Here is a 27,412-nt window from a genome sequence, read left to right on the forward strand (position 1 = left end):
TGCTTTAAAAATGTTGTTTCCATCATTTGCATATCATTTACCTGTCTGTCCATCCTGTGAGTCCCATAATTCCACAACTTTTCCTTCTTAATGTTGCAGTTTCGATGTTGAGATGTGTATTAGGCTAAACTTTGAGACCAAGGCTTAGGCGGAAATTTGAAGGACGCTTCATGAGCGCTACGAGACGTTTGTGTGGCCAAAAGATGTGTTGATACGATACCCTTTACCTTCACTTTTAGACACCATTAATGGAGTTGTACTGCATTACAAAAGATTGGGTCATTCCTTCCAAGACAGGTTGTGTGGTTCGACAGCTCACGATGGTTCTCAGGACCAGTGCATATAAATTGGTAAAATTATGCAAATTACCAAAATGAAAGCACTCGCTCAATCTTCTATACACCAGGAATGGAATGGTATGAAGAAGCTTTGCATCTGGGAACTAAGATTTCATTGTATTAAAGGGATTGTGTCATGAGATTCCATGCAGCCTGAACTAGGGGCGGCATGAATCAGTCCCTGGCTGCGTAATTGCACCTGTGTTTGTTTTACTCTGCAATCTTGTAGCATTTCAGAGAAAGCATACAGCTTGTATGGATGAAAAACTCCACCTAACTCGCCATCAGGTGCAAGGATCACACGGTCTGTGTGCATCAATAGGAAACTACGAAAAAATTTCAGCTCCCACAATCCCCTGTAATTAAAATCGGCTTTATGAAATAATCCACAGACTACAGGCAAAACACAGGTAAGAAAATGAAACGCGTTTCAGATCAGTTATTATGATCGTTCTTTATGGCATAAAATGACCACGAAGAAGGATCATAAGTGATTTGAAACATGATGCATTTTTTGTATACTAATAAAAAATAACATTACAAGTGAGTTACTTTACCCAGCTCCAGAATTTAATTGATGATTAAAAACATAAAAAGCAAACATTACCAGAATCAAAAGCAGACAGTATAATTCTATAAGTGGATACATTAAGGTATATACAGAAATTTGGAAATTGATTTTAGTAGTGGTAGTAAAAAATACAAAACTTGTATTTCACATGTTCAGAGACTGATCAAACACAAAATAAAATACAAAGGACAAAATGAAGAAACTGTAAAACAATGCTCAATAATTGCAAATATATCACAGTATTTTGGAATAGAAGTCATCATTCTAAGCAACAAGTCAATAACAGACAGTGATATCAAACCAACTGATAACACAACTCATAGGGGAGATGCTACATATATACGATTATCGGGATGAGGCGGTAATTTACTCTGACGAGGAGGAGTCCGATGGGGAGATAATGGTGGAAATTGTTGGCAATGGAAGCGTTCTTCGGCTAGAAAGCAAGTAAGAGAAAATAATGAATGAGACAGATCAAGTTGTATAAAATCAGTGACAAGTATCTATTCTATCTCATCTATCCTAAACTTGGCTACACGATTAATCTGTCTGTCCCCCAGCTATTCCCTGGCCTCTACCCTCTGTCAATCTCTGCACTGGCTCCCCATTACCCAGAGACTTCTGTTCAAAACCCTAACCATGATATACCAAGCCATCCACAACCTGTGTCCTCCATACATCTGTGACCTCGTCTCCTGGTACTTACCCCACCATACATCTGTGACCTAGTCTCCTGGTACTTAAGTATTAAGCACAGTCATTGATAGACCATTATTTATAATCTTTAAAGATTCCATAATAACAGGGTCTGTACCACAGGACTGGCGTATAGCAAATGTGGTGCCAATATTCAAAAACGGTACAAAAACCGAACTTGGAAATTATAGGCCAGAAAGCTTCACCTTTACTGTGGGTAAAATTCTGGAGGGTTTTCTCTAAGAGCTACTATATTGGAGTATCTGAAGAAGAATAACCTCATGACCCAATATCAACATGGGTTTACGAGGGACCGTTCCTGTCAGACTAATCTCATATGCTTCTATAAAGAGGTAAGTTCTGGACTGGACCAAGGAAATGCAGTGGACGTGGTGTACATGGACTTTTCAAAAGCTTTTGATACGGTGCCACACAATAGGATGATACATAAAATGAGAATAATGGGGATAGGGGAAAATATGTGTACCGTAAGTGGGTTTAAAGCTGGCTCAGATATAGGAAGCAAAGGGTGGTTATTAATGGAGCACACTCACACTGGGTCACGGTTAGCAGTGGGGTACCACAGGGGTCAGTATTGGGCCCGCTTCTTAACATGTTTATTACTGACCTTGTAGGGGGCATAGAGAGTAGAATTTCAATATTTGCAGATGACACTAAACTCTGCAGGATAATCAATACAGAGGAGGACAATTTTATATTACAGGAAGATTTATGTAAACTAGAAGCTTGGGCTGATAAATGGCAAATGAGCTTTAATGGGGATAAATGTAAGGTCATGCACTTGGGTAGAACAAACAAGATGCATAATTATGTGCTTAATTGTAAAACACAGGGCAAAACTGTCACTGAAAAAGACCTGGGTGTATGGGTGGACGACAAACTCACATTTAGTGGCCAGTGTCAGGCAGCTGCTGTAAAGGCAAACAAAATAATGGGATGCATTAAAAGAGGCATAGATGCTCATGAGGAGAACATAATTTTAACTCTATACAAGTCACTAGTGTGACCACACTTGGAATACTGTGTACAGTTCTGGTCTCCGGTGTATAAAAAAGACATAGCTGAACTGGAGTGGGTGCAGAGAAGAGCGACCAAGGTTATTAGGGAACTAGAGGGTCTGCAATACAAAGACAGGTTATTACACTTGTGGTTATTTAATTTGGAAAAACGAAGGCTTAGGGGTGATCTTATTACAATGTATAAATATATGCGGGGACAGTACAAAGACCTTTCTAATGATCTTTTTACTCTTAAGGCCCCGATACACATAACGATGTCCCAGCGACCCCACCAACGATCCGACATGGATGGGATCGCTGGGACATCATTAGGCTGATCGCTGGTGAGCTGTCACATAGACAGCCCCTCCAGCCCCTCCAGCGATCAGGACCAGCGAGCAAACTGGTTTCCAATGTAAACAGCTGGTATCTAAGAGCCGCGCGGCTCTTAGACACCCGTTTACATTGCAAACCAGCGTCACTGATCGCTGGTCTCTCGCTGCCACACACAGCGATGCGTGCTGGCCAGCGGGAGACCAATGATCAAAAAACGGCCCAGGACGATCCTGCACAATCAGCGATACCTGGCGGGGGGGGGCGGTCACTGATCCATGTCACACACAGCGATGTCGCTGGCGAGATCGCTGTGGCATCACAAAATCAGCCATCTCGCTGGTGATATCGGTTTGTGTGACAGGGCATTTAGACCTGAGACAGGGACAAGGGGGCATCCTCTACGTCTGGAGGAAAGAAGGTTTAAGCATACTCACAGACGCAGATTCTTTACTGTAAGAGCAGTGAGACTATGTAACTCTCTGCCATAGGATGTTGTAATGAGTGATTCCCTACTAAAATTTAAGAGGGGACTGGATGCCTTTCTTGAAAAGTATAATATTACAGGGAATATATACTAGATTGCTTGATAGGGCGTTGATCCAGGGAGCTAGTCTGATTGCCGTATGTGGAGTCGGGAAGGAATTTTTTTCCCCAATGTGGAGCTTAGTGTTTGCCGCATGTTTTTTTTTGCCTTCCTCTGGATCAACATTTTAGGCTATGGGTTGAACTAGATTGACTTTAGTCTTCCTTCAGCCTTAAATACTATGTTACTATGTTAATTACCTGCACGCAACCTTCGATCCTCACCAGATCTCCTCTACTTCCCTTTTATGTCCTCTTCCCACAATCAAATACAAGATTTTTCCTGTGCATCTCCTCTACTCTGGTACTCTCTATCCCCAATATATCAGACTCTCACCTACCGTGGAAACCTTCAAAAGGAACCGGAAGATCTACCTCTTCCGACAAGCCTACAACCTGCAATCACCACCAAACCACTGCATGACCAGCTCTAGCCTCACCTACTGTATCCTCACCCATCCCCTGTAGACTGTGAGCCCTCGTGGGCAGGGTCCTCTCTCCTCCTGTGCCAGTTGGTCACTCGTTATGTTCCAGATTACTCTACCTGTTTTTTATGTATAAACTAAAAAAGTAAAATAGACCGGGGTCATACGGAGCGCAAGTGATGCAGTTCAGCTGGTATTAAAAGTCTTAATTTATTAGTTTCCACAATGCGTTTCAATGGAATGGCTCCGTCTTCCTCAGGTGGCAGTTAACTGCGTTGTGGAAACTAATAAATTAAGAGTTTTATCGTGTCTGATCCTCTCTTGAGGTACCCGGCTGGAGCTGCAGTGGACCATCCTCATTGTATCTACTTCCACAGCCAGCCTGACTATGTCTATAATGTTTTTTATGTATATCCCTTTTCACATGTAAAGTGTCATGGAATAAATGGCGAAGTAATAATCGTAAAGTAAAGGGATGGACCAGAAATGATAAAAAAAAAAAAGAATCAAGAGGAATAAAGATAAAAAGTGGAATAGATTTTTTTCAAAATACGGAAAGGTTTTAGCAGCATCTTTTACTTCCATATCAGATGTTGATAGATGCTGCTGATGCCTTTTTTGAAATGTTAATGTCCGTGAAGGACTGGCAGGTTATGTATCCTTCGTTTTCTCAGAGACAGTCGTTAATTAAATGATTTTGGCATCCTTAGTGAAAGTTTTTCATCCATAATAAAAGGTAAATTTTACATATTTTTTTCATAAAAGTTTTGCACTGCTGATGTTGCATCTGTCAGCCACTGGCCAGGTACCTGCCAACCTGATGGATGCCCCATCAGCAGCGCCTATGCAGAAATGGGATAACTCTTTAAATATGGTAACCTGCAATAGTAACGAAGATTTGATTTTTTTTTCCTGCGAGGCTTCCTTTCCTTCCTTTAATGGTATATACCCAACAAAGAGGAGATTGCAGAAAACAGCAGGTACCCTGTCTGATTACACATTTGGTCAGCCTGTCCCTCTGAGATCGATGGGTTTGACCAGTATCATGGTCATGGTATACATGGTATATATTAGCAGTAGAGTTGAGCGACTTTTGTTTTTTTAGGGTCGAGTTTCGTTTCGTGAAACCCGACTTTTCCAAAAGTCGGGTCGAGCAAGATCGGCCGATTATAGGGAAAAGTCGGGGTCGTCCCGAAACACGAAACCCAATGTAAGTCAATGGGGAATAAAAGTCGGCAGTGAGAGGAGGACAGGAAACACACCTACAGTGCTCATTTGAATGCCAAAAGCATCAATTCTTCTTACTTAAGCTGGTCAACCTTAATTAACTTCATAATACAAGTTACGCACTGAAAAATGGGGGTTATTTGGCTAAAGTTGTGGGGGGGTAGGGCTGGCTCCAGGTTTTCATGTGCCCTGGGCGAAAGAGCGCCCCTTTAACACATACCACAACTCATCATGCTCCGATACGGCAGAGAAATAGCGGTATAGTACAATGAAAAATACTTCACTTTTTACATCTCATGACGAGGCCCATCTATTTCTCCATACAGAATCATTGGTCCCATATAATGTTTGAAACAGTATATGATGAGCTCCACATAATGCTACAGTATATGTTGGTCCCCATGGATGAAGCTCCACTGTCTTATGGGCCCAAATAATGCTCCAAACATAATGGGCCCCATTTCTAATGCTCTAGTGTATAATGGGCCCTGTAAATGCTGCTCCAGTGTCTGATGTCCACCTTTGGAATGTTCCAGTGTATGGTGGGCCCCATCTATCATTCTCCAGAGTATAGTGCTCCCCAAAAATTGCTTTCCCAACATTGAAAACAATCAAATAAGTCTCCTCGCTAGGGAATCCCTGTACTAGTCTGGACTCCTCGTCGTCCCCATCTTCCATCTCACTGCACAGTATTTCAACCTTGCAAGTGCTGTGATCCTGAGCAAGCAGGGGGGGCCCACTCGTTGGCGACGGCACTGGCACAGGGCCCCTGATAGTACGGTGGTGTGTCTGATGGCGGGTGGGCCGAACCTGCACTTTCATCTGCAGCTTCCTCTTTGTCACCGTGTAAGATGGAACTGTATATGGGAAGGGTAACCTGAGTTTCATCAGGGTCAGATCCAGGCCGTGTAGCGTGCGAGGGGAATGTAGTGGTCTGGGTCAATGTACCAGCAGATTCATCGAGCAGTGGCTGGGCATCAGTGCACTTGTGTCGCCCCCAGGAGTACGGTCGCCACAGTGGCATTACCTTCCTCCTAGGGAGTGTGATGTCATGCTTGGGAGCAACGAAGGATCTCTCTAGCAGGTTAACTGATTGGGCGGCGTTATTCCCACGAGTCATGACCCTCCAAACAGCGTTCATGAAGGCAAAGTGTTTGTTTTACGTGGGCAGTATGGTTGCAAAGCTGAACCTTAAAGGAATGTCCAGAAGGGCACCACCAGGAGTGGAGCCTACGGCGTAATTTGACTCAACACGGGCAACCTCAACCATGCCAGCTACAGAACAGATGCACACATTGCAAGCTTAATTCCGTAAACGAATGAGACTCCGTCATGCCCCGCGGTCCGAGTCCGGCTTACTAGAGGGACACGTGAGGCTCTGGCACATGAGATTGGCCAATAACTGGTGTGTCATGCCCTTACATGTCCGTGGCTGCATGTGCGCTACACTGAAAAGGCCAGCGTTTGTCGCTTACAGGTGCAGATAACCCGCTGAACAACGTTAGTGATGGGGATCACTGATTACAATTATTACTCGCGAACAATGATTTCCCAGTAAGTGCAGGTCAACCGCAGTTCCGGAATTAGGCCTAACCGTCATTCCTGAAAAAATGAAAAACTTACGTGTGCAAACCACAGGTGCTGTAGCTTGCTTAACAGCTCGCCAGCCGTTCTCACGCCCAGTATGGATTACACGTGATTGAACAAAGGTGAGAAAGGGTACCGTATCCCCGGATAACATGTATGGATAGCGTACACATTCAAAAGATATGTCTATACATCAGGAGGCAGGCTCAGACGGTGTTAGGCCCAGTATGGATTGCACGTGATTGCACAAAGGTGAGAAAGGGTACCGTATCCCCGGATAACATGTATGGATAGCGTACACATTCAAAAGATATGTCTATACATCAGGAGGCAGGCTCAGACGGTGTCAGGCACAGTATGGATTTGACGGCCCAGACTACACAGCGGAGGAGCAGGGAGAGGTAAAGATTGCAAATGCTGGGGCCCTGCCCAAGCAAGGGGGGCCCACTCGTGGGCGTCGGTACTGGCACTGGGCCCCTCATAGTACGGCGGTGTGTCTGACGGCGGGTGTGCACCACCACCGTCAGAGACACTTGATTGCACTATGAGGGAGCCTGTGCCAGTGCCCGCGCCCAAGAGTCGGCCTACCCACCTGTCCAGGGCAACGGCACTCGCACGGTGTCGTGCGCTAGGTGGTGACCCCGGCCATGGGGGGGGGAGGCAGCACAGTTAGGGAGTTTTAGAAAGTGGCATATGTTGATGTTGGACATTCAGCTGATGCAAAAGGCGAAATAGGTCAAGTCCCAGGAAGAGGTGGACCAAAGCAAGCCATTTTTCTGTCACCCTATGTGTCATCAGGGGAAGGTGGGACAAAATCCTTGGAAACCCATGCATGGTTCATTTTAATGAAGGTTAGATCATCCACATTTTGGGTTGACAGACGGGTCCTTTTTTCTGTCAGGATTGATCCAGCTGCACTGAAGACTCTTTCCGATAGCACACTTGCAGCTGGGCAAGCGAGCTCCTGTAAGGCATATTGTGCCAATTCAGGCCAGGTGTCCAGTTTAGCGGCTCAATAGTCAAAGGGGAATGACCTGTGTGGGAGAACATCGATATGGGAGGAAAAGTAGTTTGTAACCATAGTTGACAACTGCTGTCTCCTGTCACTTTCCATCGATGCTGTATTACCAGTTGTGTGAGCGGTACTTCAAAAATCAGTCCACAACATTGTCATGAAACCCCTGTCTCCAACGCCACTTCTGCTGTGTGCACCATGAACACCTCTGCCAAGCTGCCCCTGGCCCGTACGGCTCGTGTGAGAACCATCACCGCTGCTGTGTGCTGGGAATGCCTCAAGCAACCGATTTACCAGAGTTGCTTGTTTATTAGCCAATATTAGGTCAAGGTTCTCCTGTGACATGATGTTTTGTAATTTGCCTTTATAGCGTGGATCCAGGATGCTGGCCAACCAGTAGTCGTCATCGTTCATCATTTTGGCAATGCGGGGGTCCCTTTTTAGGATCCGCAAGGCATAATCTGACATGTGGGCCAATGTTCCCGGTGTCAATGATGCACTGCGAGTGCTGGTTGGAGGAGCACTTTCTGGCAAATCCACATCCCTCCAGTCACGTACAAACCCTGTACCAGACCTTGCCACGCCAACATTTTCACTTGCCCCACGAGATGCATCCTCCTCCCCTAAGTAATCATCCCCATCATCATCCTCCTCCAACTCGTCCAGGAGAGGTCCCTGAGCAGACAAGGGCTGAATGTCATCAAGGATTCCCTCCACCTCTTCCTCCTCATCAACATTGGCTGCAGACGCCTGCTCCTTAAGGTGCGTCAAAGTTTGCATGAGCAGATGCATAAGTGGGATGCTCATGCTTAGGATGGCGTCGTCTGCGCTTACCAGCCGTGTGCATTCCTCAAAACACTGAAGGACTTTACAGAGGTCTTTCAGCTTCGACCACTGCACACCTGTCAACTCCATGTCTGCTCTCAAAGTGCCTGGCCGTGTATCCTCCCACAAATGCATTATGGCCTGCCTCTGCTCGCACAGCCGCTCCACCATATGCAGGGTGGAGTTCCACCTTGTTGCAATGTCGATAATGAGGCGGTGGTTGGGAAGGTGGAGCAATCGCTGCAGCTTCTGCATACGAACGGAGTGTACAGGCGACCGGCGGATGTGCGCGCACAGTCTTCGCACCTTATGGAGCAGGGCTGTTAACTCCGGATAATTTTTGAGGAAGCACTGCACCACCAGGTTCAAGGTGTGAGCCAAGCAAGGTATGTGGCTGAGTTTTGAAAGGGCTATGGCTGCCACAAAATTACGGCCGTTATCACTAACTACCTTGCCTGCCTCAAGATGTACACTGCCCAGCCATGACTCAGTTTGTCGCTTCAAGTACTCGGCCAGCACCTCGGCGGTGTGTCTGTCGCTCAAACACATCATCTGCAACACAGCCTGCTGACGCTTTCCACTAGCTGCTCGATAGGGGGACACCTCGTGTGCAACAGTGGCAGCTGCAGATGGAGTGCTCGTACGACTGCGCTCTGTGGATGAGCTTTCGCTTCTGGAGGAGGAGGAGGGTCGAAACGCCTACAGCCAACTGTTTCCTATACCGTGGGCTCTGCAGCACTGTCCCACCACTGCTGTCCCCTGTGGACCCTGCATCCACCACATTAACCCAGTGCGCAGTGATGGACACGTAACGGCCCTGGCCATGCCGACTGGACCATGCATCAGTTGTGAGGTGCACCTTTCCACTCACTGACTGCTTGAGTGCATGGACAATGCAGTCTTTTACATGATGGTGGAGGGCTGGGATGGCTTTGCGAGAGAAGAAGTGGCGACTGGGTAGGTCATAGCGTGGTACTGCATAGGCCATGAGTTCGCGGAAAGCTGCGCTTTCCACCAACAGATAGGGCATCATCTCAAACGAGATTAGTTTGGCAATGTGGGCGTTCAAACCCAGTGTACGCGGATGAGAGACTGAGTACTTTCTTGACCTACTCATAGTGTCTGGGAGGGTGAGCTGGACTTGAGAGCTGCATATGGTGGAAGTAGCGGTGGACAGGGCGGACTGAGAGAGGGTTGATGATGGTGATGGAGTTGGTGTTCTTTCTGATGGCCTAGATTCAGTATTTCGTTGATATAACAGTGGGATTCCCTGACTGCTGTGGCCTTGCAACGACACCTCAACATTTGCTGCTGTGCTAACCGGTGGGCTTACAGTGGGGGAAACAATGTAGCGTTGCTGACTACCTTCTTTGTGATCAGTTGCACATATGGCACTTGAGGTTTGGTGTTGTGTCCACGCTTGCAAGTGCATGCTGGTTAAATGTCTAAGCATGCAACTGGTATTCAAATTTTTCAGATTTTTCCCTCGGCTAAAGGTCTTTGCGCACTTCTTACAGATAACCTTGGCCTGATCATGAGGATTTTGTTCAAAAAAGTGCCACACTGCACTCTTCCTACTTTGGCAGACATTTTGCGGCCTAGCACGCTGTGATCTTTTGACCCTCTGGACAAGCTGTCCAGCAACTCTTTTGATTTTTGGAACCTGTCTTTGGAGTGCTCCGGGCCTGCCAGATAACAGCTGTTGCGATGTCGATGTCTGCTGTGGATGCTCCTCATCTGAGCTATTGGAAGCAGCACCCTCTTCCCCCAATGGATGCCAATCTGGGTCAACAACTGGGTCATCCATCACCTCCTCTTCAATGTCATGTGCACCTTCCTCTGTGTCACCGTGTATGGTGGTATAGTGTGCGGGAAGGGGCACATGAGTCTCATCAGGGTCAGAATCTGGCTCTGTACACTGCGAGGACAATGTAGTGCTCTGAGTGAATGTACCAGCAGAATCATCTATCAGCGGCTGTGCATCAGTGCACTCCATGTCAGATTCATCTTGGCCTGGGTAATTCACCATTTCACTTGATAATCCAGGCATGGTATGTGAAAACAGCTCCATGGAGTAATCAGTAGTATGGCCTGCGTCATCCTTCAATCTTGGTTGGGGTGAAGGACACAAGGAAAGGTGTGGTTCATGAACATGAGCCTCCAATGACGACTCAGTGCTTTTACTTTTTACAACTTCAGAAGAGGAGGCGATAGAGCTGGAGGCTGAGTCAGCAATGTAAGACAAAACTTTTTCCTGATGCTCTGGCGTTAAAAGCGGTTTGCCAACTCTGAGAAAACTAAGCCTTCGAAGCCTTATGGAGCCAGACGATGACGCAGGCTCAACACCTCCTGCATTCGGTCCTATTTTGCTTTTGCCACTACCATCAGATCCACCACCAACACCATCATTACCAGCTGCCAACCCCCGCCCAATTCCACGGCCTCTTCCACCAGCCTTCCTCATTTTTGGTAGAAATGTAGACAAAATCCAACAAACTATATAGCAATGTAAAACAAGGTACAAGGTGTCTATAGGACAGGGGAGATTTAGATTTTCTGCACACACTAGTGGACACTGGACACTTTTGGATTGTGTGAGGCCCACTGAATATCAGAGTGCTATGTCACAGGCTCGATGCAACAGGTGTGAAAAAAGTGACTACAGGAAAAGGGAGATTTTGAATTTCTGCAGACACTTGTTGACACTGGACACTTTTGGATTGTGTGAGGCCCACTGAATATCAGAGCGCTATGTCACAGGCTCGATGGCACAGGTGTGAAAAAAGTGACTACAGGATAAGGGAGATTTTGAATTTCTGCAGACACTTGTGGACACTGGACACTTTTGGATTGTGTGAGGCCAACTGAATATCAGAGCGCTATGTCACAGGCAGAAATTGGCTAGTGTATCACAAACTACAAGATGTATGTAGAATTGGGCAGAATAGGAATCTCCCTAGAGTGTAGGTCTGTAAGAACGGAACAAGTCCTCCACTTATCCTTCCACAGTGACACACAGATAGCTTCACTGTGGCTGTGATAACAGCCGTTACACGGTACTGTGTGAGGAGCGTACACCGCTGTATGGTGTGAATAAATGCACGCTCAGTACCTCAGCAGGACAAAAAAAAAAATTGGGATTGCTTTTAAAAAAGCAGTTTGCAGAGCAGTGGGGAAACAGCAATGCAGCTGTCAGGAAGCCTTAGAAGGCAGCCTAACAACCAACACCGCTGATCCACCACAATATAGCCTCCCCTTGCACTGCACACACAGTGACTGGTGTGTTGCACAGGCAAAATCGCTAGCAGCAGAAGCAGTTTTTTTTTCTTCTTCCCTGCCTAACGCTCTCGCTACAGAATCAGCAACCTCCCCCTATGCTAAGATCTGCAGAAGTAAGATGGCGGTCGGCGTGCACGCCCTTTTATAACCCCTGTGACGCCCACCAAAGCAAGCCAATCACTTGCATGCCCTTCTGAAAGATGGTGGTGACCCCTGCCTATGTCATCACGTTGCCCACAGTGTCTGTGGATCCTGATTGGCTGAAAAAGAGCGCAAAACAAACTTTTGAAACGCGACTTTGGCGCGTAAGTCACCGACCTCGTGGCCGACCTCATCCTAGGGTCGGGTTTCGTTTCATGAAACCCGACTTTGCCAAAAGTCGGCGACTTTTGAAATTTTTGACCCGTTTCGCTCAACTCTAATTAGCAGCTTATAAAGTATATTTCAGAAGTGGAAGGGTTCTTATGCTAGTCTGCAACATTGGTGGTTTAGCAACACATGGAATGGAGGGCATTGGGTTTGAGCTAAATGGTCCAAGCCTGTAAAAGTGCCAATGTCTATGCTGAAGAACCTGGGACATGTTTCACTTAAAAAAAAAAAAAAGAGACTGGAGGTTGGAAAAGGTAGAAAGTGCCAGAAGAGCCATATATGTACGTGAAGAATGTAAAAGACTATTTTAGAACCTCTCCTTGGTTAATATTATTTAGCTTTACAGTAGAACATCTGCATTGAGGCCAAGGCAATCCCTGCCATACGCTCTGGCACAATATTTCTAAACCAATTTGGAGTTGCTAGGTCACAAAACTAGACGTGTTGTCATGAGGACTACAGAGCACTGGCATTGCGAGTTTTGCATGCATTAGTAAACATAGTAAACGGTTATTTAATTTTTTATACGCATTAAGGCCGGTTTCACATTTGCGCTTTATAGCGCAGCGACGGCCTGCGCACGGCCGCCGCTAAGCCCCGCCCCCTGCCGGCTCCCTGCCCGCCCCTTCCGGTCATCACCGCCTACTAGCGCACATGGACGCTTGCGATCTGCGCACCCTATCTTTAGCATAGGGTGCGCAGATCGTGCGCTGGCCGTGCGCTATCAGGATTTTGCCGTGCGCTGCGCACTTTTGAAGGTGCGCCGTGCACGCCGAAATGCAACATGCTGCGTTCGGCGCACACGGGTGCACCTTCAAAAGTGCGCAGCGCACAGCAAAATCCTGCTAGCGCACGGCCAGCACACGATCTGCGCACCCTATGCTAAAGATAGGGTACGCAGATCGCAAGCGTCCATGTGCGCTAGTAGGCGGCGATGACCGGAAGGGGCGGGCAGGGAGCCGGCAGGGGGCGGGGCTTAGCGGCGGCCGTGCGCAGGCCGTCGCTGCGCTATAAAGCGCAAATGTGAAACCAGCCTAAATGTTTGGTCTAAGTGATGGCTTGATACAACACATTGATCAAAATGTGGTTGTATACATAACAGTTTCAAATCCTCATATCTGAACTTCTCACAAAAGAGTCAAGAACTCTCTTCTAGGTGGGTTCCACACAACTCTTGCCCACTTTGTGGTTTGTTTTTGCAATTTTTCCTAGGAAAATTTATAGTGTTGTAAAGTATGTACTTATGAAATGGTGGCCATTGGGTTTGAGCTACATGACCGAAGCCTGCTACAGCACCTACCAGTGCTTATCACAAAATTAGAATATCATCAAAAAGTTAATTTATTTCTGTTCTTCAAAGCAAAAAGTGAAACTCATATATTATATAGAGTCATTACCAACAGAGTGATCTATTTCAAGTGTTTATTTCTGTTAATGTTGATGATTATTGCTTACAGCCAGTGAAAATCCAAAGGTCATTATCTCAGTAAATTAGAATACTTTATAACACCAGCTTGAAAAATGCTTTTAAAAACCGAAATGTTTGTCTACTAATATGTATGTTCAGTAAATACACTCAATACTTGGTCGGTGCTCCTTTTACATCAATGCGGTGTGGCATGGGGGCGATCAGCCTGTGACACTGCTGAGGTTTATGGAAGCCCAGGTTGCTTTGATAGCAGCTTTCAGCTCGTCTGCACTGTTGGGTCTGGTGTTTCTCATCTTCCTCTTGACAATACCTATGGGGTTAAGGTCAGACAAGTTTGCTGGCCAATCAAGCACAGTGATACTGTTGTTTTAAACCAGGCATTGGTACTTTTGGCAGTGTGGACAGGTACCAAGTCCTGCTGGAGAATGCAGTTTCCATCTCCAAAAAGCTTGTCGGCAGAGGGAAGTATGAAGTGCTCTAAAATTTCCTGGTAGACGGCTGCACTGACTTTGGTCTTGATAAAACACAGTGGACCTACACCAGCAGATGACATGGCTCCCCAAACCATCACTGATTGTGGAAACTTCACACTAGATCTCAAGCAGGTTGGATTGTGGCCTCTCCACTCTTCCTCCAGACTCTGGGCCCTTGATTTCCAAAAGAAATGTAAATTTTACTTTCATGTGAAAACATCACCTTGGACCACTGTGCAACAGTCCAGTTCTTTTTCTCCTTGGCCCAGGTAAGACACTTCTGGCGTTGTCTATTGGTCATGAATGGCTTGAATCATGAATCATTTCAAGGCTGCAGTTATCCCGGTTGCTTGTGCACCTTTTTCTACCACACTTTTTCTTTCCAGTCAACTTTCCATTAATATGCTTGGATACAGCACTCTGTGAACATCCAGCTTCTTTAGCAATGACCTTTTGTGGCTTACCCTCCTTGTGGAGTGTGTCAGTGACTGCCTTCTGAACATCTGTCAAGTCAGCAGTCTTCCCCATGATTGTGGAGCCTCCTGAAACAGACTAAGGGACCTTTTTAACACTTAGGAAGCCTTTACAGGTGTTTTTTTAACTATTATAATTTACTGAGATAATGACTTTTGGGTTTTCATTGGCTGTAAGCCATAATCATCAAGATTAACAGAAATAAACATGTGAAATAGATCACTCTGTGTGTAATGACTCTATAAAATATGAGTTTCACTTTTTGTATAGAAGAACTGAAATAAATTAACTTTTTGATGATATTTTAATCTTGTGAGAAACACTTGTATGTCCATGCTGAAGAACTTGGGTTGTGTGTCACTTCAAAAACAAAAAAGCAGGCTGTGGATTGTAAAAGGTACAAAGAAGAGCCAAAATCTTATGAAAAATAAAAATAAACACTAAATGCCACTAGAAGAATTAAAACAAATGGCACAGAGAATGTGGAATACAAAATGTGAACAATTTTATTCATATTAGAATTCATATACCATACAATCACATATAGATGCCTCAAATTACCAAAAAGCCGCTGGATATATGGACAAAATAAATCACCACATTATAGAAGTAAAACTAAACCAATAATGGTGCTGCGCTATGGTATACAGTGCCTGCATAACTATAAGTGAAACCGCTACAGGCCAGATTAAATTAAGTGCCCCAAGTGACACATTACTCCTACATTGAGTACCTGGACCAAACAAAAGCAGATCACATTCCTAGGTAATTCAGGATAAACCATAACAACCGCTACCAATTGTAAAATAGTAATACCTGTGTATAATGTCCACACTATCACCGCGGTCTACCCCGACGCGCGTTTCACCTCTTCTTCTTCTGGAGGCATGACCACAGGGAGGCTCGGAGTCCCTTTAAATCCCCGATGACCAATCAAGAGGGCCATAAGAATCCACCGCTAAATAGCAGGAAATGTATGAACAGAAAGCGACTCACCCATTGGTTGACTAACATGTATGTGGGCAGTAGGCATGGAGTATAGTGGCGCATCCGGCGCCGAGACCGCACCTCGCAGAGCCACCCACTTCTGGACAATGGGCCGCTGACAACCGGGCGGAAGTTCAGCGACTCCATTTTGGAGCCGGGACCAGGAGGCTCAGGGCAATCAAGGCAGCGCATGCGCACAAAACACCTGCCATAGAGAGTGTCTAGATAAAAAAAGTGTCCAAAGTACAGCGTGCGTATCCAGAGCCATATAAAAAATATGGACAAAAACTAATGGCAATCCAGGCAACACCTACGCCTATATATCTGCCATGAAAAAAAGTGTCTGAATAGAAAAATAATGAATAAGAAAGTGTCAAAAGTGCTACGTGCATAGCTAGAGCAGCGTTAATCTCATTACATGAAATAAGCAAAAACTTTTTAAATTAAATAATCCCATTATAAACAATTATTATAAATGGACAGTGAAGATATATAAATCGCAAAATGCACATGCCAAGTGTGAATATGCAAACTAATAATAGTGGAGTGTGTCAGTGACTGCCTTCTGAACATCTGTCAAGTCAGCAGTCTTCCCCATGATTGTGGAGCCTCCTGAAACAGACTAAGGGACCTTTTTAACACTTAGGAAGCCTTTACAGGTGTTTTTTTTAATTATTATAATTTACTGAGATAATGACTTTTGGGTTTTCATTGGCTGTAAGCCATAATCATCAAGATTAACAGAAATAAACACGTGAAATAGATCACTCTGTGTAATGACTCTATAAAATATATGGGTTCCACTTTTTGTATAGAAGAACTGAAATAAATTAACTTTTTGATGATATTTTAATCTTGTGAGAAACACTTGTATGTCCTTGCTGAAGAACATGGGTTGTGTGTCACTTCAAAAACAAAAAAGCAGGCTGTGGATTGTAAAAGGTACAAAGAAGAGCCAAAATCTTATGAAAAATAAAAATGTATTTAATTTTGAGAAGAGATAATCAAGGGCTAACATGATTAACTGGTACACATACTTAGGGCAGTTTCACACTTCAGTGGCTCCGGTACGTGTAGTGACAGTTTTCTCATCTACCAGAGACACTGACACACGTAGACCCATTCTAATGAATGGGTCTATGCACATATCAGAGTGTTTTCACTGACCGTGTGTCCATGAGCAAAATATGAGGACATGTCCGTTTTAACACAGACACATGGCCCGCAACACGTGCTGCACATGTGCACACGGGGAACTGTTTACACAGTCCTCCGTACTCTCGGACGGCCGCCGGGAAGAAGCGCTACTGTAAGCACTGTTCCCAGCGGCTGGTGCTGACCGCGGCTGTAATTCTGCTCTCCTGCTCTGCCGGCAGGAGAGAAGAATGAATGAAAACCCAACGTGGAGTTTCCTTCATTTTCATAACCAACCAGACGAAACTTAAAGCTGGGGGCTGCTCCCATATCATACACATACACTGCACACCGCTCCCATAGCACACACATACGGTGCACACCTCTCCCATATCACAGACATACAGTGTATACTGTTCACATGTAGTTGCACACCGCTAATATATTAGACACATACACTGCACACCGCTCACATATCAGACATGCTGCACACCGCTCAGATATCAGACACATACATTGCTCACATATCACACACATACAGTGTATACTGCTCACATATCAGACATATATAGTTGCTCACTGCTCCCATATCAGACACATATGCTGCACACCGCTCCCATATCAGACACATATAGTTGGGCACCGCTCCCATATCAGACACATAGTTGCACACCGCTCCCATATCAGACACATATAGTTGCACACCGCTCCCATATCAGACACATATGCTGCACACCGCTCCCATATCAGACACATAGTTGCACACCGCTCCCATATCAGACACATATAGTTGCACACCGCTCCCATATCAGACACATATAGTTGCGCACCGCTCCCATATCAGACACATATAGTTGCACACCGCTCCCATATCAGACACATATGCTGCACACCGCTCCCATATCAGACACATATAGTTGCGCACCGCTCCCATATCAGACACATATAGTTGCACACCGCTCCCATATCAGACACATATGCTGCACACCGCTCCCATATCAGACACATATAGTTGCACATCGCTCCCATATCAGACACATATGCTGCACACCGCTCCCATATCAGACACATAGTTGCACACCGCTCCCATATCAGACACATAGTTGCACACCGCTCCCATATCAGACACATATAGTTGCACACCGCTCCCATATCAGACACATATAGTTGCACACCGCTCCCATATCAGACACATATGCTGCACACCGCTCCCATATCAGACACATATAGTTGCACATCGCTCCCATATCAGACACATATGCTGCACACCGCTCCCATATCAGACACATAGTTGCACACCGCTCCCATATCAGACACATAGTTGCACACCGCTCCCATATCAGACACATATAGTTGCACACCGCTAATATATTAGACACAGATACTGTATCCTTCTTTGATTGGTCTAATGGAGACAACATTTCAATGTTTAAATGTGTTGCCCTTCTTATTTCTCATTTTTTACTTCTTTAATTTATGAAAAGTCTACTTCTTGGATTTTAGAATTTTGCTTCTTTTAATCAGCAATGCTAGAACTATAACTTCCACTTTTTTTCCATTTTCCATTAATTAGTATTGGGACGGTCTGGTTTTTATTTGGTGTCAGTTTTTAGAAGGAAAATGAAAATAAAATAAAAAAAGCATGGGATGCCTATCTTTTTATTTTATTCTAAATACTGACACTCGACGAAAACTCTATCATCTCACTATCAGACGATAACTTCAAACTCAGCCAACTTCTTTTTCCGATGATGATGCTGTGTCATTGCTTGGCTTAAATGATGATTCTACCCGACAATCAATTATTAAGGTTCACATCTTCCATTTTTGACAGCCTTAATCTGTGGTGTATGGGCAGCTCTGGTATACAGGAGGTCTTGCTCCGCGCCAGAAGATAACATTTTATTTTATTTTATCAAAATGAACAGAAAAGAGTTGTTCATAAAACAAACCAAATGCAGAAATGCGTTACCCAACATGAACCACAGAGGGCGCTCTAACTACAGAGCTTAAACTCAGAAGTGACTGTTGGGTCACCTCAAGTAAGTGAAAGCATCTCCCCACTGCTCCTGCCATAGCTCTGAGTAAATATATGACTCAGCCTGATTATATGTTTAGTCTGAAGCCAAGAGACAGTCTCTAGAGGACATGGGGATAAGGAGGAGGGTGAAAAGGGGGGAGAACACTGAGAAATGGTGTTGCCCCTAATTTTCTTCACAGAAATAATCACATACCTGGTAAATGTGTCCACATCCTTAAAAAAAAATATTTATGAAAATCATTTATAGAGCGCCATAGGAAAAAAAAATCCTCCAGTATTTGCTGAACTTTTCTGAACTTCTGACGCTGTGATATAATCAACTCTTGGAAAAAGTAAAAGTGGCAGCATTAATGGAGAAGAAATACCGAGCCTCGGGACTTCTATAGACTTCTGTGCTCCAGTGTTTAAGATCTGTGCACTCCATCTTCTCTTGAAGTAACGTATTTATATAAACTTATCCCCAGAATATGGGGTCACATAAAGCTGTGTTTTGCCAGGTGCGCACATGGCGTAATGCATTTCTTAATCCCAGATGGACTTTATGTTCGGTTTTATGTAGTGATTTTTATTTTTTTGCTGCAACCCCGCTCTCTCTTACATGAATATTTCAGCTATATACCTCAGCTTTACAAATGTTTTTAACAAGTTTTTGTACAATATTACAAACTGTATGGATTGGGGGATGAAACGAAGTAAGGGTTGGGCATGGGATTTAGGCTAGAAATGTGAAGGTTCTTGTATGCAGAGTTAGGAAAGATACATATTTTAGGAATTAACTTATTTATTAGGAAGAACCATTGAGGCCACAGAAAAATCAACTTGAATCTTGTTAATGTACAGTTTATGGGAAGTACAAAAATAATCCCAGGGTCAGAATTGGGCTCTCGGCATTAAATGACACATCTAGTTTCCGTGATCACTTTGCAGGGGCCCAATAGAGGTCACAGAGATTCTCCCTTGTCTAACTGCTTGGATGCCATGGTTGGTGTTCACCGTGGCATCTAAGGGGTTAACCTGCTGCAGATGGAGCTAGCAGAGTGATCAGTAGGTGTCTGCTGTGAAAAGAAAGATGTCCGCCGCTAGGTGTGGAGTCGACTCTTAGCATGAGCCAATTCCATTCAAATCTTTCAGTTGCTGTCGTATGTATACAGTGGATGTCAGACAAAATGTTCTGACAACAGGCAGGGCCCGAGGCCATTTGGCAGCGGGTCACCCTGCTCAGGGTATAGTCACGGATTGTGAAAGGTCTGCAAGCAGCATGGCCTAGAGCTAGAGGTGCAAGTCATTTTTTAAGCCTTAGAAGTCCAGTAGGTGGTTCAGCAGATGTAAATCCCAGAGTAGGACCTCCCACTGGACGACCAAAAACAGTTCCCACAAACCTATATATCAGTGTGCTCCGCGCCTTCCGTTTGTATTTACCATACAGCCGTAGATTGGGCTGCACTTTCATTGCACCGGGTTCCCTATAAATCAAGAAGTGGTGTATTAAAAGTTAAAAAGTCATAAACTGTCTACATTGTGCGAATGTTTCCACCGCTATCTGTGGTTCATGCTCATGGAATATTGACACCCTGACTCATAGACCTGTGACAGCGTTCATTTAACCACGAATATGTGCTGGGAATGTTAATGGTGGGGCCTAAACGGAGGTTTCACTCCACTGTAACACTGGTGCGGAGCCTTCTTCTGGACTAAACAATAGACGCACAGAACTTTAGAAGCAACTTGTAAACAAACCAATTCGTTCTTTCCATTAAATGTACCTGTCTTATTAGTATGACGTGTTCCTCCAACCTCTACGGAAGATGGCTAGCCTCTACCGGCTGCTACCTAACATATATTGGATATGTAACATAAGGCCCGTACATTGCTGTGGCCCCATGGGTCCTGCACCTTTGTCCCACTGATATGTTAGATAAAGCAATGTAAACCAATACAAAACAACATGCTCCATCACATGGTATATTACAGAAAAATCGCCTATAGAAGCATCACTTATGGGAGAGCCTGTGATGTCCCACGTATGTACCGGACAGCTGTGTACAGAGTTGTCCATGTTGGATGCTTATAAACTATGTGAATCTAGACCGATCAACCAATGAAGCTGGTCTCCTTCACTGTGTAATTCCCAGGCCAGAACCCTTTACAGCTGCTTTTTGCAATTTTCTTCAAATGCATATATCCAGAGCATTTCCCAATATATACCACATACGGATGCAGTGGCGTAGCGTTGTTTCCCCAGCCCAGTGCAAGGCAAGTATTGTGCCCCCCAAACAAGTAATAATGCCCCCTGAGTGCCCACTTAAAATATAAAAAATACCCTCTTTAGATATTATGAATGCCTCCTAAAAAGTAATGATGGCTCCTGCGTGTCCCTTCAAAAAGTAACAATGGGACCACTGCCTTTTTATTACGTTATTTATGGTATGAATACTCACAATGAAACCTACTCTGAATTTCCCCATGGTGGGACGATTAAAGGATTATCTTATCTTATCTTACAGCCAGTTGTGATGGTTATTCATCACAAAAAATAGGATATACCGACCTAATCTAAGACATGGGATACTAGTGTCTCCCCTGCACACAGAGACAACGATATCATTGGGAGTCCTGAACTGGGACACTGATATCTTGTAGGTCATAGGCCAAGGGCAGCCAACGAGTGGTGAGGCCGGAGCTTATGTCTCCCTCTAATTTAAAGAGTATTTCAATCTCCTAAGATCCTATCTCAATATGTAGTAGGTGTAGTAGTAGTAATAATAATAATAGCAAATTCCTCCAATTACAACTGTAGTATAGTTTTTCTAATTTGCTATGTTTCTTTGCTCATGTGCAGGCATTGCAGGACCTTAGGTATCCATGGCTACAACCCCTAGCAACTGGCTAACTAACAGTCACTACATCAGTGGTTGTAACCATGGATACCTAAGTTCCTGCAATGCCTGAACATGAGCAAAAACATAGCAAATCAGAAAAACTATACTACATTTCTAATTGGAGCTTTTTGCTAACATTATTATTATTATTACAGCTACTATTTATGGGGATAGGATCTTGGAGATCAGAATACCCCTTTAATTCTTCATCACTTTCAAACTGTTTAAAGGGGTTACCCCAGATTTATATATTGATGACATATTCGTAAGAAAGGTCACCAACATCAGATTGGTGGAGGTTTAAATTTTAGCACCCCAATAGATAACTGCTGATCAGTGGAGGTGCGGGAGGTCAGACCCCCACTCATCTGATATTGGGTGAACTATCCATATTGTGGGTCATCAATATTGAAGTTCCAGATAATACCTTTAACTACTTTTAAAAATCCAAATGGGTTTCTTTAGCAAATACCTGCCCATAGTAAAAAAAAAAAAAACAATCAGTCCGTGATAAACCCTAGAATCTTTACATTTTCTATTTAAATTTGAGCAAAAATAACAATATCGCACGCTGTTTAATCTTTTTTTGTTCCTTATGAAGGTTGGCGAGACTTCGAGGGTGTCGATGATCCTCAGCCATTTATAGCTTTGCACCTTGCATCACAGATAATAGGCAATAACCTAGTTGGCCGACAGATTCACAAAGCATCGGGTCGCACATGCCGCAGGTATTTTATGCTAGGGTGCATGTAATTACATATTCGCCAACATTCTGGAGGATGTTTTAGCCCACCCGCTCGACTCCTAGCAGTAACGCTCTGGTCCACTTGGCATGCCAATTTTATGGGAAAAGTTTACAAAACGGGTCCCTCAGGAGCCCCTGGGAAACCTGGAACCGTTGGCAACAATGCAATTCAGTGTGAAGGTGCAGCCCACCACAGATATGCCCTACAATACCCTGGTAGTGTATGGTGCCTTTGCAATTGATTGGGTGACCAAGTTCACCAGAAACAAACTACTCTTTTTTTGAGGGACCTGCGGCCTCCATTGGCTCTAAATGCCTCCTATGGACAGGGGGATGCCTTGTTTTCACAACCTTTATAATAGTAAAAATTAAGTCAATGAACATCAAGTAAAGAAGAGAGCGATCTGTACAATCAGATGTAATGACAGCACTGCCGTTCTTATGTCTTATGTACATAAAGATGCGTTTTATCTTTCCCTACAACGAGCTCAGACAAAAGCAGAAAGCCTCAGTGCCATCGCTCTCTATGTGTAGATCCACCTAACTTCTCAAAGTTCTTTTTCTGCCCACTCAGGCTGCCAAATGGAGCCACAGACCTGGAGCTGGCCAAGAGCAGAAGGAAACGCTGCATGCTTGCGGTGGAGCAAACAGAGGAATGTTTGAGAGTGGAGCCACTGGGACAACACTGAAGTTCAGGTTGGCAGCGAAAAAAATTGTTACCATCTGGAAGTTGTTCAGAGAAGGATCTTTTGGAAATGTGGAGCTGGGTGGAGGGAGCCGTGCTCAGAAGCGTAATTACATTTAGCAACCCATGTTTCAGCTGAGAATGTTCTTTGTGTCACAGCTATGAAGAGACGGCCATCTTTTACACCTCTTCGCATTGCACCTACCGTATCTGCCCATATACCTTAGGTGACTTAGAGCTATATTCTCGACACCTCCCCCATACCCACAACTTGGCCGAGCGGGCATGCATTTTTAATAGGGAGAAAGAGATGGGTCACTGCCAGACCCCTTCTACAGGAACAAAGAATCAGGCATATTGGAAGGTTTACGGATGACCCTCACATACATTTGGTGGTTGGCCAATCCTACCAAAACTGGCAAATTCGGACATTTACCTAAGGTGTACTAACGCCATTAAGGCTGGATTCACATGATGCATATTTTGAGCAAATTTCACACATCATTTTACAATGCCAACACAGTGAGTGAATTTATGCTTAAAGGTAATCTGTCACCAGGTTTTTGCCACCTAATCCGACATAATGTCGAGACAACAGAGATCCTAATTCCAGCAATGTGTCACTTACTTGTCTGCTTGCTGTAGTTTGGATGAAATCACTGTTTTATCAGCAGGAGATTATCACTAGAGGACTAGCAAACCTTCTCTTGCCAGGTAATTCTCCATATTCAGGAACTCTGTAAATCCCCGCTGCAACCTTTGATTGGCAGTCTCTGCCTATGCACAGTGTACACATAAAGCAACCCAAAGAGTGGTCGTAAATGGCTGCACATCCAGTTAGAAGAATGTCTCAAGTGGGGTACCAGAGGGTTCTGTCCTGGGCCCTGTATTGTTCAACATCTTTATCAACGATTTAGATGAAGGAATTGAGGGTAAACTGATTAAATTTGCTGATGACACAAAGCTAGGAGGGATTGCTAATACTAGAGAAGAGAGAGAGGATTCAAAAAGATATAAATAAACTGGAGAAGTGGGCAGCAACTAACAGAATGGTTTTTAACAGGGAGAAATGCAAAGTACTACATCTGGGCAATAAAAATGAAAAAAGCATATACAGAATGGGAGGAATAGGGCTAAGTGGCAGCACATGTGAAAAAGACTTGGGTATACTAATAGATCACAGACTGAATATGAGTCAACAGTGTGATGCAGCAGCAAAAAAGGCAAATGCAATTCTAGGATGTATTAACAGAAGCATACAGTCTAGATCACGTGAAGTCATTATTTCCCTCTACTCCTCTTTGGTCAGACCTCATCTGGAATATTGTGTCCAGTTTTGGGCACCACATTTTAAAAAAGACATCAACAAACTGGAGCAAGTTCAGAAAAGAGCGACCAGAATGGTGACCGGTCTGCAAACCCTGTCTTATGAGGAAAGGTTGCAGGATTTGGGAATGTTTAGTTTGCAAAAGAGAAGACTGAGAGGAGACTTAATAGCTGTCTACAAATATCTAAAGGGCTGTCACATTGTAGAAGGATCAACTTTATTCTCATTTGCACAAGGAAAGACTAGAAGCAATGGGATGAAACTGAATGGGAGGAGACACAGATTAGATATTAGAAAAAACTTTTTGACAGAGTGATCAATGAGTGGAACAGGCTGCCACGAGAAGTGGTGAGTTCTCCTTCAATGGAAGTCTTCAAACAGAGGCTGGACAGACATCTGACTGGGATGATTTAGCGAATCCTGCTTTGAGCAGGGGGTTGGACCAGATGGCCCAGGAGGTCCCTTACAACTCTACGATTCTATTATTCTATGATTCTATGATTCAATCAGTGCTGGGTGGGGTTAGTTATTCAGGGCTCAGCATTCAGAGATCTGCCAGATCTGCAGCTGATAAAACAGGGAATGTATCAACATGCCAGCAAGTAGCTCAGTAAGTGATATATCACTGGAATTAGGGTTTGTGTCCCTACATATGCTGCTGTCAATGAGTAGCAAAACCCAGGTGACAGATTACTCATCGTAATTTTGCTTTTTTTTCTATTGTGGAATCTGTGCAGAAATTGTCTTATGTTGCATTATTTTAACCTATAGCATGTCAATTTTTGTGGTGGAAATGACCTTTTTAATAAGGATTTTACCCATTCACTTCGATGTAGACCCAAAATCAGTTGGTTAGCTGTCGGCCTGGCTCAGGTATTCATTTCAGCAACAACAAAAAACCCCACATGTAAACACCCATGATTAAGTGCAGATAAGGTAAGCTACATGGTAAGTGCAGATAAGGTGAGCTACATGGTGCAGAATGATTCCCATCCCATGCATGAGACCGTGACAAAGATGTGCAGTACTGTCAGTGACCGGCTACTTCATCCTAAATGTGAGAGGGAGCGCTATCGAAAGTCCTTCCTTCCTGCTGCAGTTAGGCTGTATAACCAGCACTGTCCAAAACGGAGAACGACCCAAACAGAGAACTGATAGATCCAAAGTTGTGTCAGTCCGGTTACATTTTTTTTTTTTTTTTTTTCTTCGTATATGTACCTACCTACTGTCAATGTAATGCCTTTATGCATCTGTATCTGTACAGTCATGGCCAAAAGTTTTGAGAATGACACAAACATTATATTTTCACATGATCTGCTGGCCTCTGGTTTTTATGTGTGTTTGTCAGATGTTTTTATCACATACAGAAATATAATTGCAATCATATTATGAGTAGCAAAAGGTTATATTGACAGTTAGAATGAGTTAATGCAGCAAGTCAATATTTGCAGTGTTGACCCTTCTTCTTCAGGACCTCAGCAATTCTCCCTGGCATGCTCTCAATCAACGTCTGGATCAAATCCTGACTGATAGCAGTCCATTCTTGCAAAATCAATGCTTTTATTTTGTCTGAATTTGAAGGTTTTTGTTTGTCCAACCGTCTCTTGATGATTGACCACAAGTTCTCAATGGGATTAAGATCTGGGGAGTTTCCAGGCCATGGTCCCAAAATCTCTATGTTTTGTTCCCTTGAGCCACTTAGTTATCACCTTTGCTTTATGGCAAGGTGCTCCATCATGTTGAAAAAGGCATTGTTGATCGCCAAACTGCTCTTGGACGGTTGGGAGAAGTTGCTCTTGGAGGACATTCCGGTACCATTCTTTATTCATGGCTGTGTTTTTAGGCAAGACTGAGAGAGAGCCCATTCCCTTAGCTGAGAAGCAACCCCACACATGAATGGTTTCAGGATGCTTGACAGTTGGCATGAGACAAGACTGGTGGTAGCGCTCACCTAGTCTTCTCCGAATAAGCCGTTTTCCAGATGTCCCAAACAATCGAAAAGGGGATTCATCAGAGAAAATGACTTTACCCCAGTCCTCAGCAGTCCACTCCCTGTACCTCTTGCAGAATATCAGTCTGTCCATGATGTTTTTCCTGGAGAGAAGTGGCTTCTTTGCTGCCCTCCTTGAGACCAGGCCTTGCTCCAAGAGTCTCCGCCTCACAGTGCGTGCAGATGCACTCACACCTGCCTGCTGCCATTCCTGAGCAAGCTCTGCACTGCTGGTAGCCCGATCCCGCAGCTGAAACACTTTTAAGAGACGGTCCTGGTGCTTGCTGGTCTTTCTTGGGCGCCCTGGAGCCTTTTTGGCAACAAGGGAACCTCTCTCCTTGAAGTTCTTGATGATGCGATAGATTGTTGACTGAGGTGCAATCTTTATAGCTGCGATACTCTTCCCTGTTAGGCCATTTTTGTGCAGTGCAATGATGACTGCACGTGTTTCTTTAGAGATAACCATGGTTAACAGAAGAGAAACAATGATGCCAAGCACCAGCCTCCTTTTAAAGTGTCCAGTGGTGTCATTCTTACTTAATCATGACAGATTGATCTCCAGCCCTGTCCTCATCAACACCCACACCTGTGTTAATGGAGCAATCACTGAAGCGATGTTAGCTGGTCCTTTTAAGGCAGGGCTGAAATGATGTTGAAATGTGTTTTGGGGGATAAAGTTCATTTTGTAGGCAAATATTGACTTTGCAAGTAATTGCTGTTAAGCTGATCACTCTTTATAACATTCTGGAGTATATGCAAATTGCCATTAGAAAAAATGAAGCAGTAGACTTTGTAAAAATTAACATTTGTGTCATTCTCAAGACTTTTGGCCATGACTGTACTTGTTCCTTCCTTGCTGCTGTAATGCTCTGAATTTCCCCATGGTGGGACGATTAAAGGATTATCTTATCTTATCTTATAATATGTGCAGATTTTAGGTGCAGGTGTAGGAGAAGAGGCCTCCGCCGAGTACCCGGGC

The 27,412-nt window shown here is 44.3% G+C and overlaps 1 protein-coding gene across 1 annotated transcript in view; it reads right to left on the reverse strand.

Moving 5' to 3' along the window:
• Positions 1 to 886: 886 nt before the first annotated feature.
• LOC141085906 (dynamin-2-like) overlaps positions 887 to 27,412 on the reverse strand; it is a 261,566-nt gene continuing 235,040 nt past the window's right edge. Inside the window, exon 6 of the mRNA XM_073571530.1 lies at positions 887 to 1,345. Coding sequence (XP_073427631.1) covers positions 1,276 to 1,345 — 70 coding nt within the window. The 3' untranslated portion in view covers positions 887 to 1,275. The remainder of the gene's footprint in view (positions 1,346 to 27,412) is intronic.

Source organism: Dendrobates tinctorius, unplaced genomic scaffold (assembly GCF_039654945.1).
Source record: "Dendrobates tinctorius isolate UK_male_01 unplaced genomic scaffold, ASM3965494v1 ptg000029l, whole genome shotgun sequence".
Taxonomy (NCBI): domain Eukaryota; kingdom Metazoa; phylum Chordata; class Amphibia; order Anura; family Dendrobatidae; genus Dendrobates; species Dendrobates tinctorius.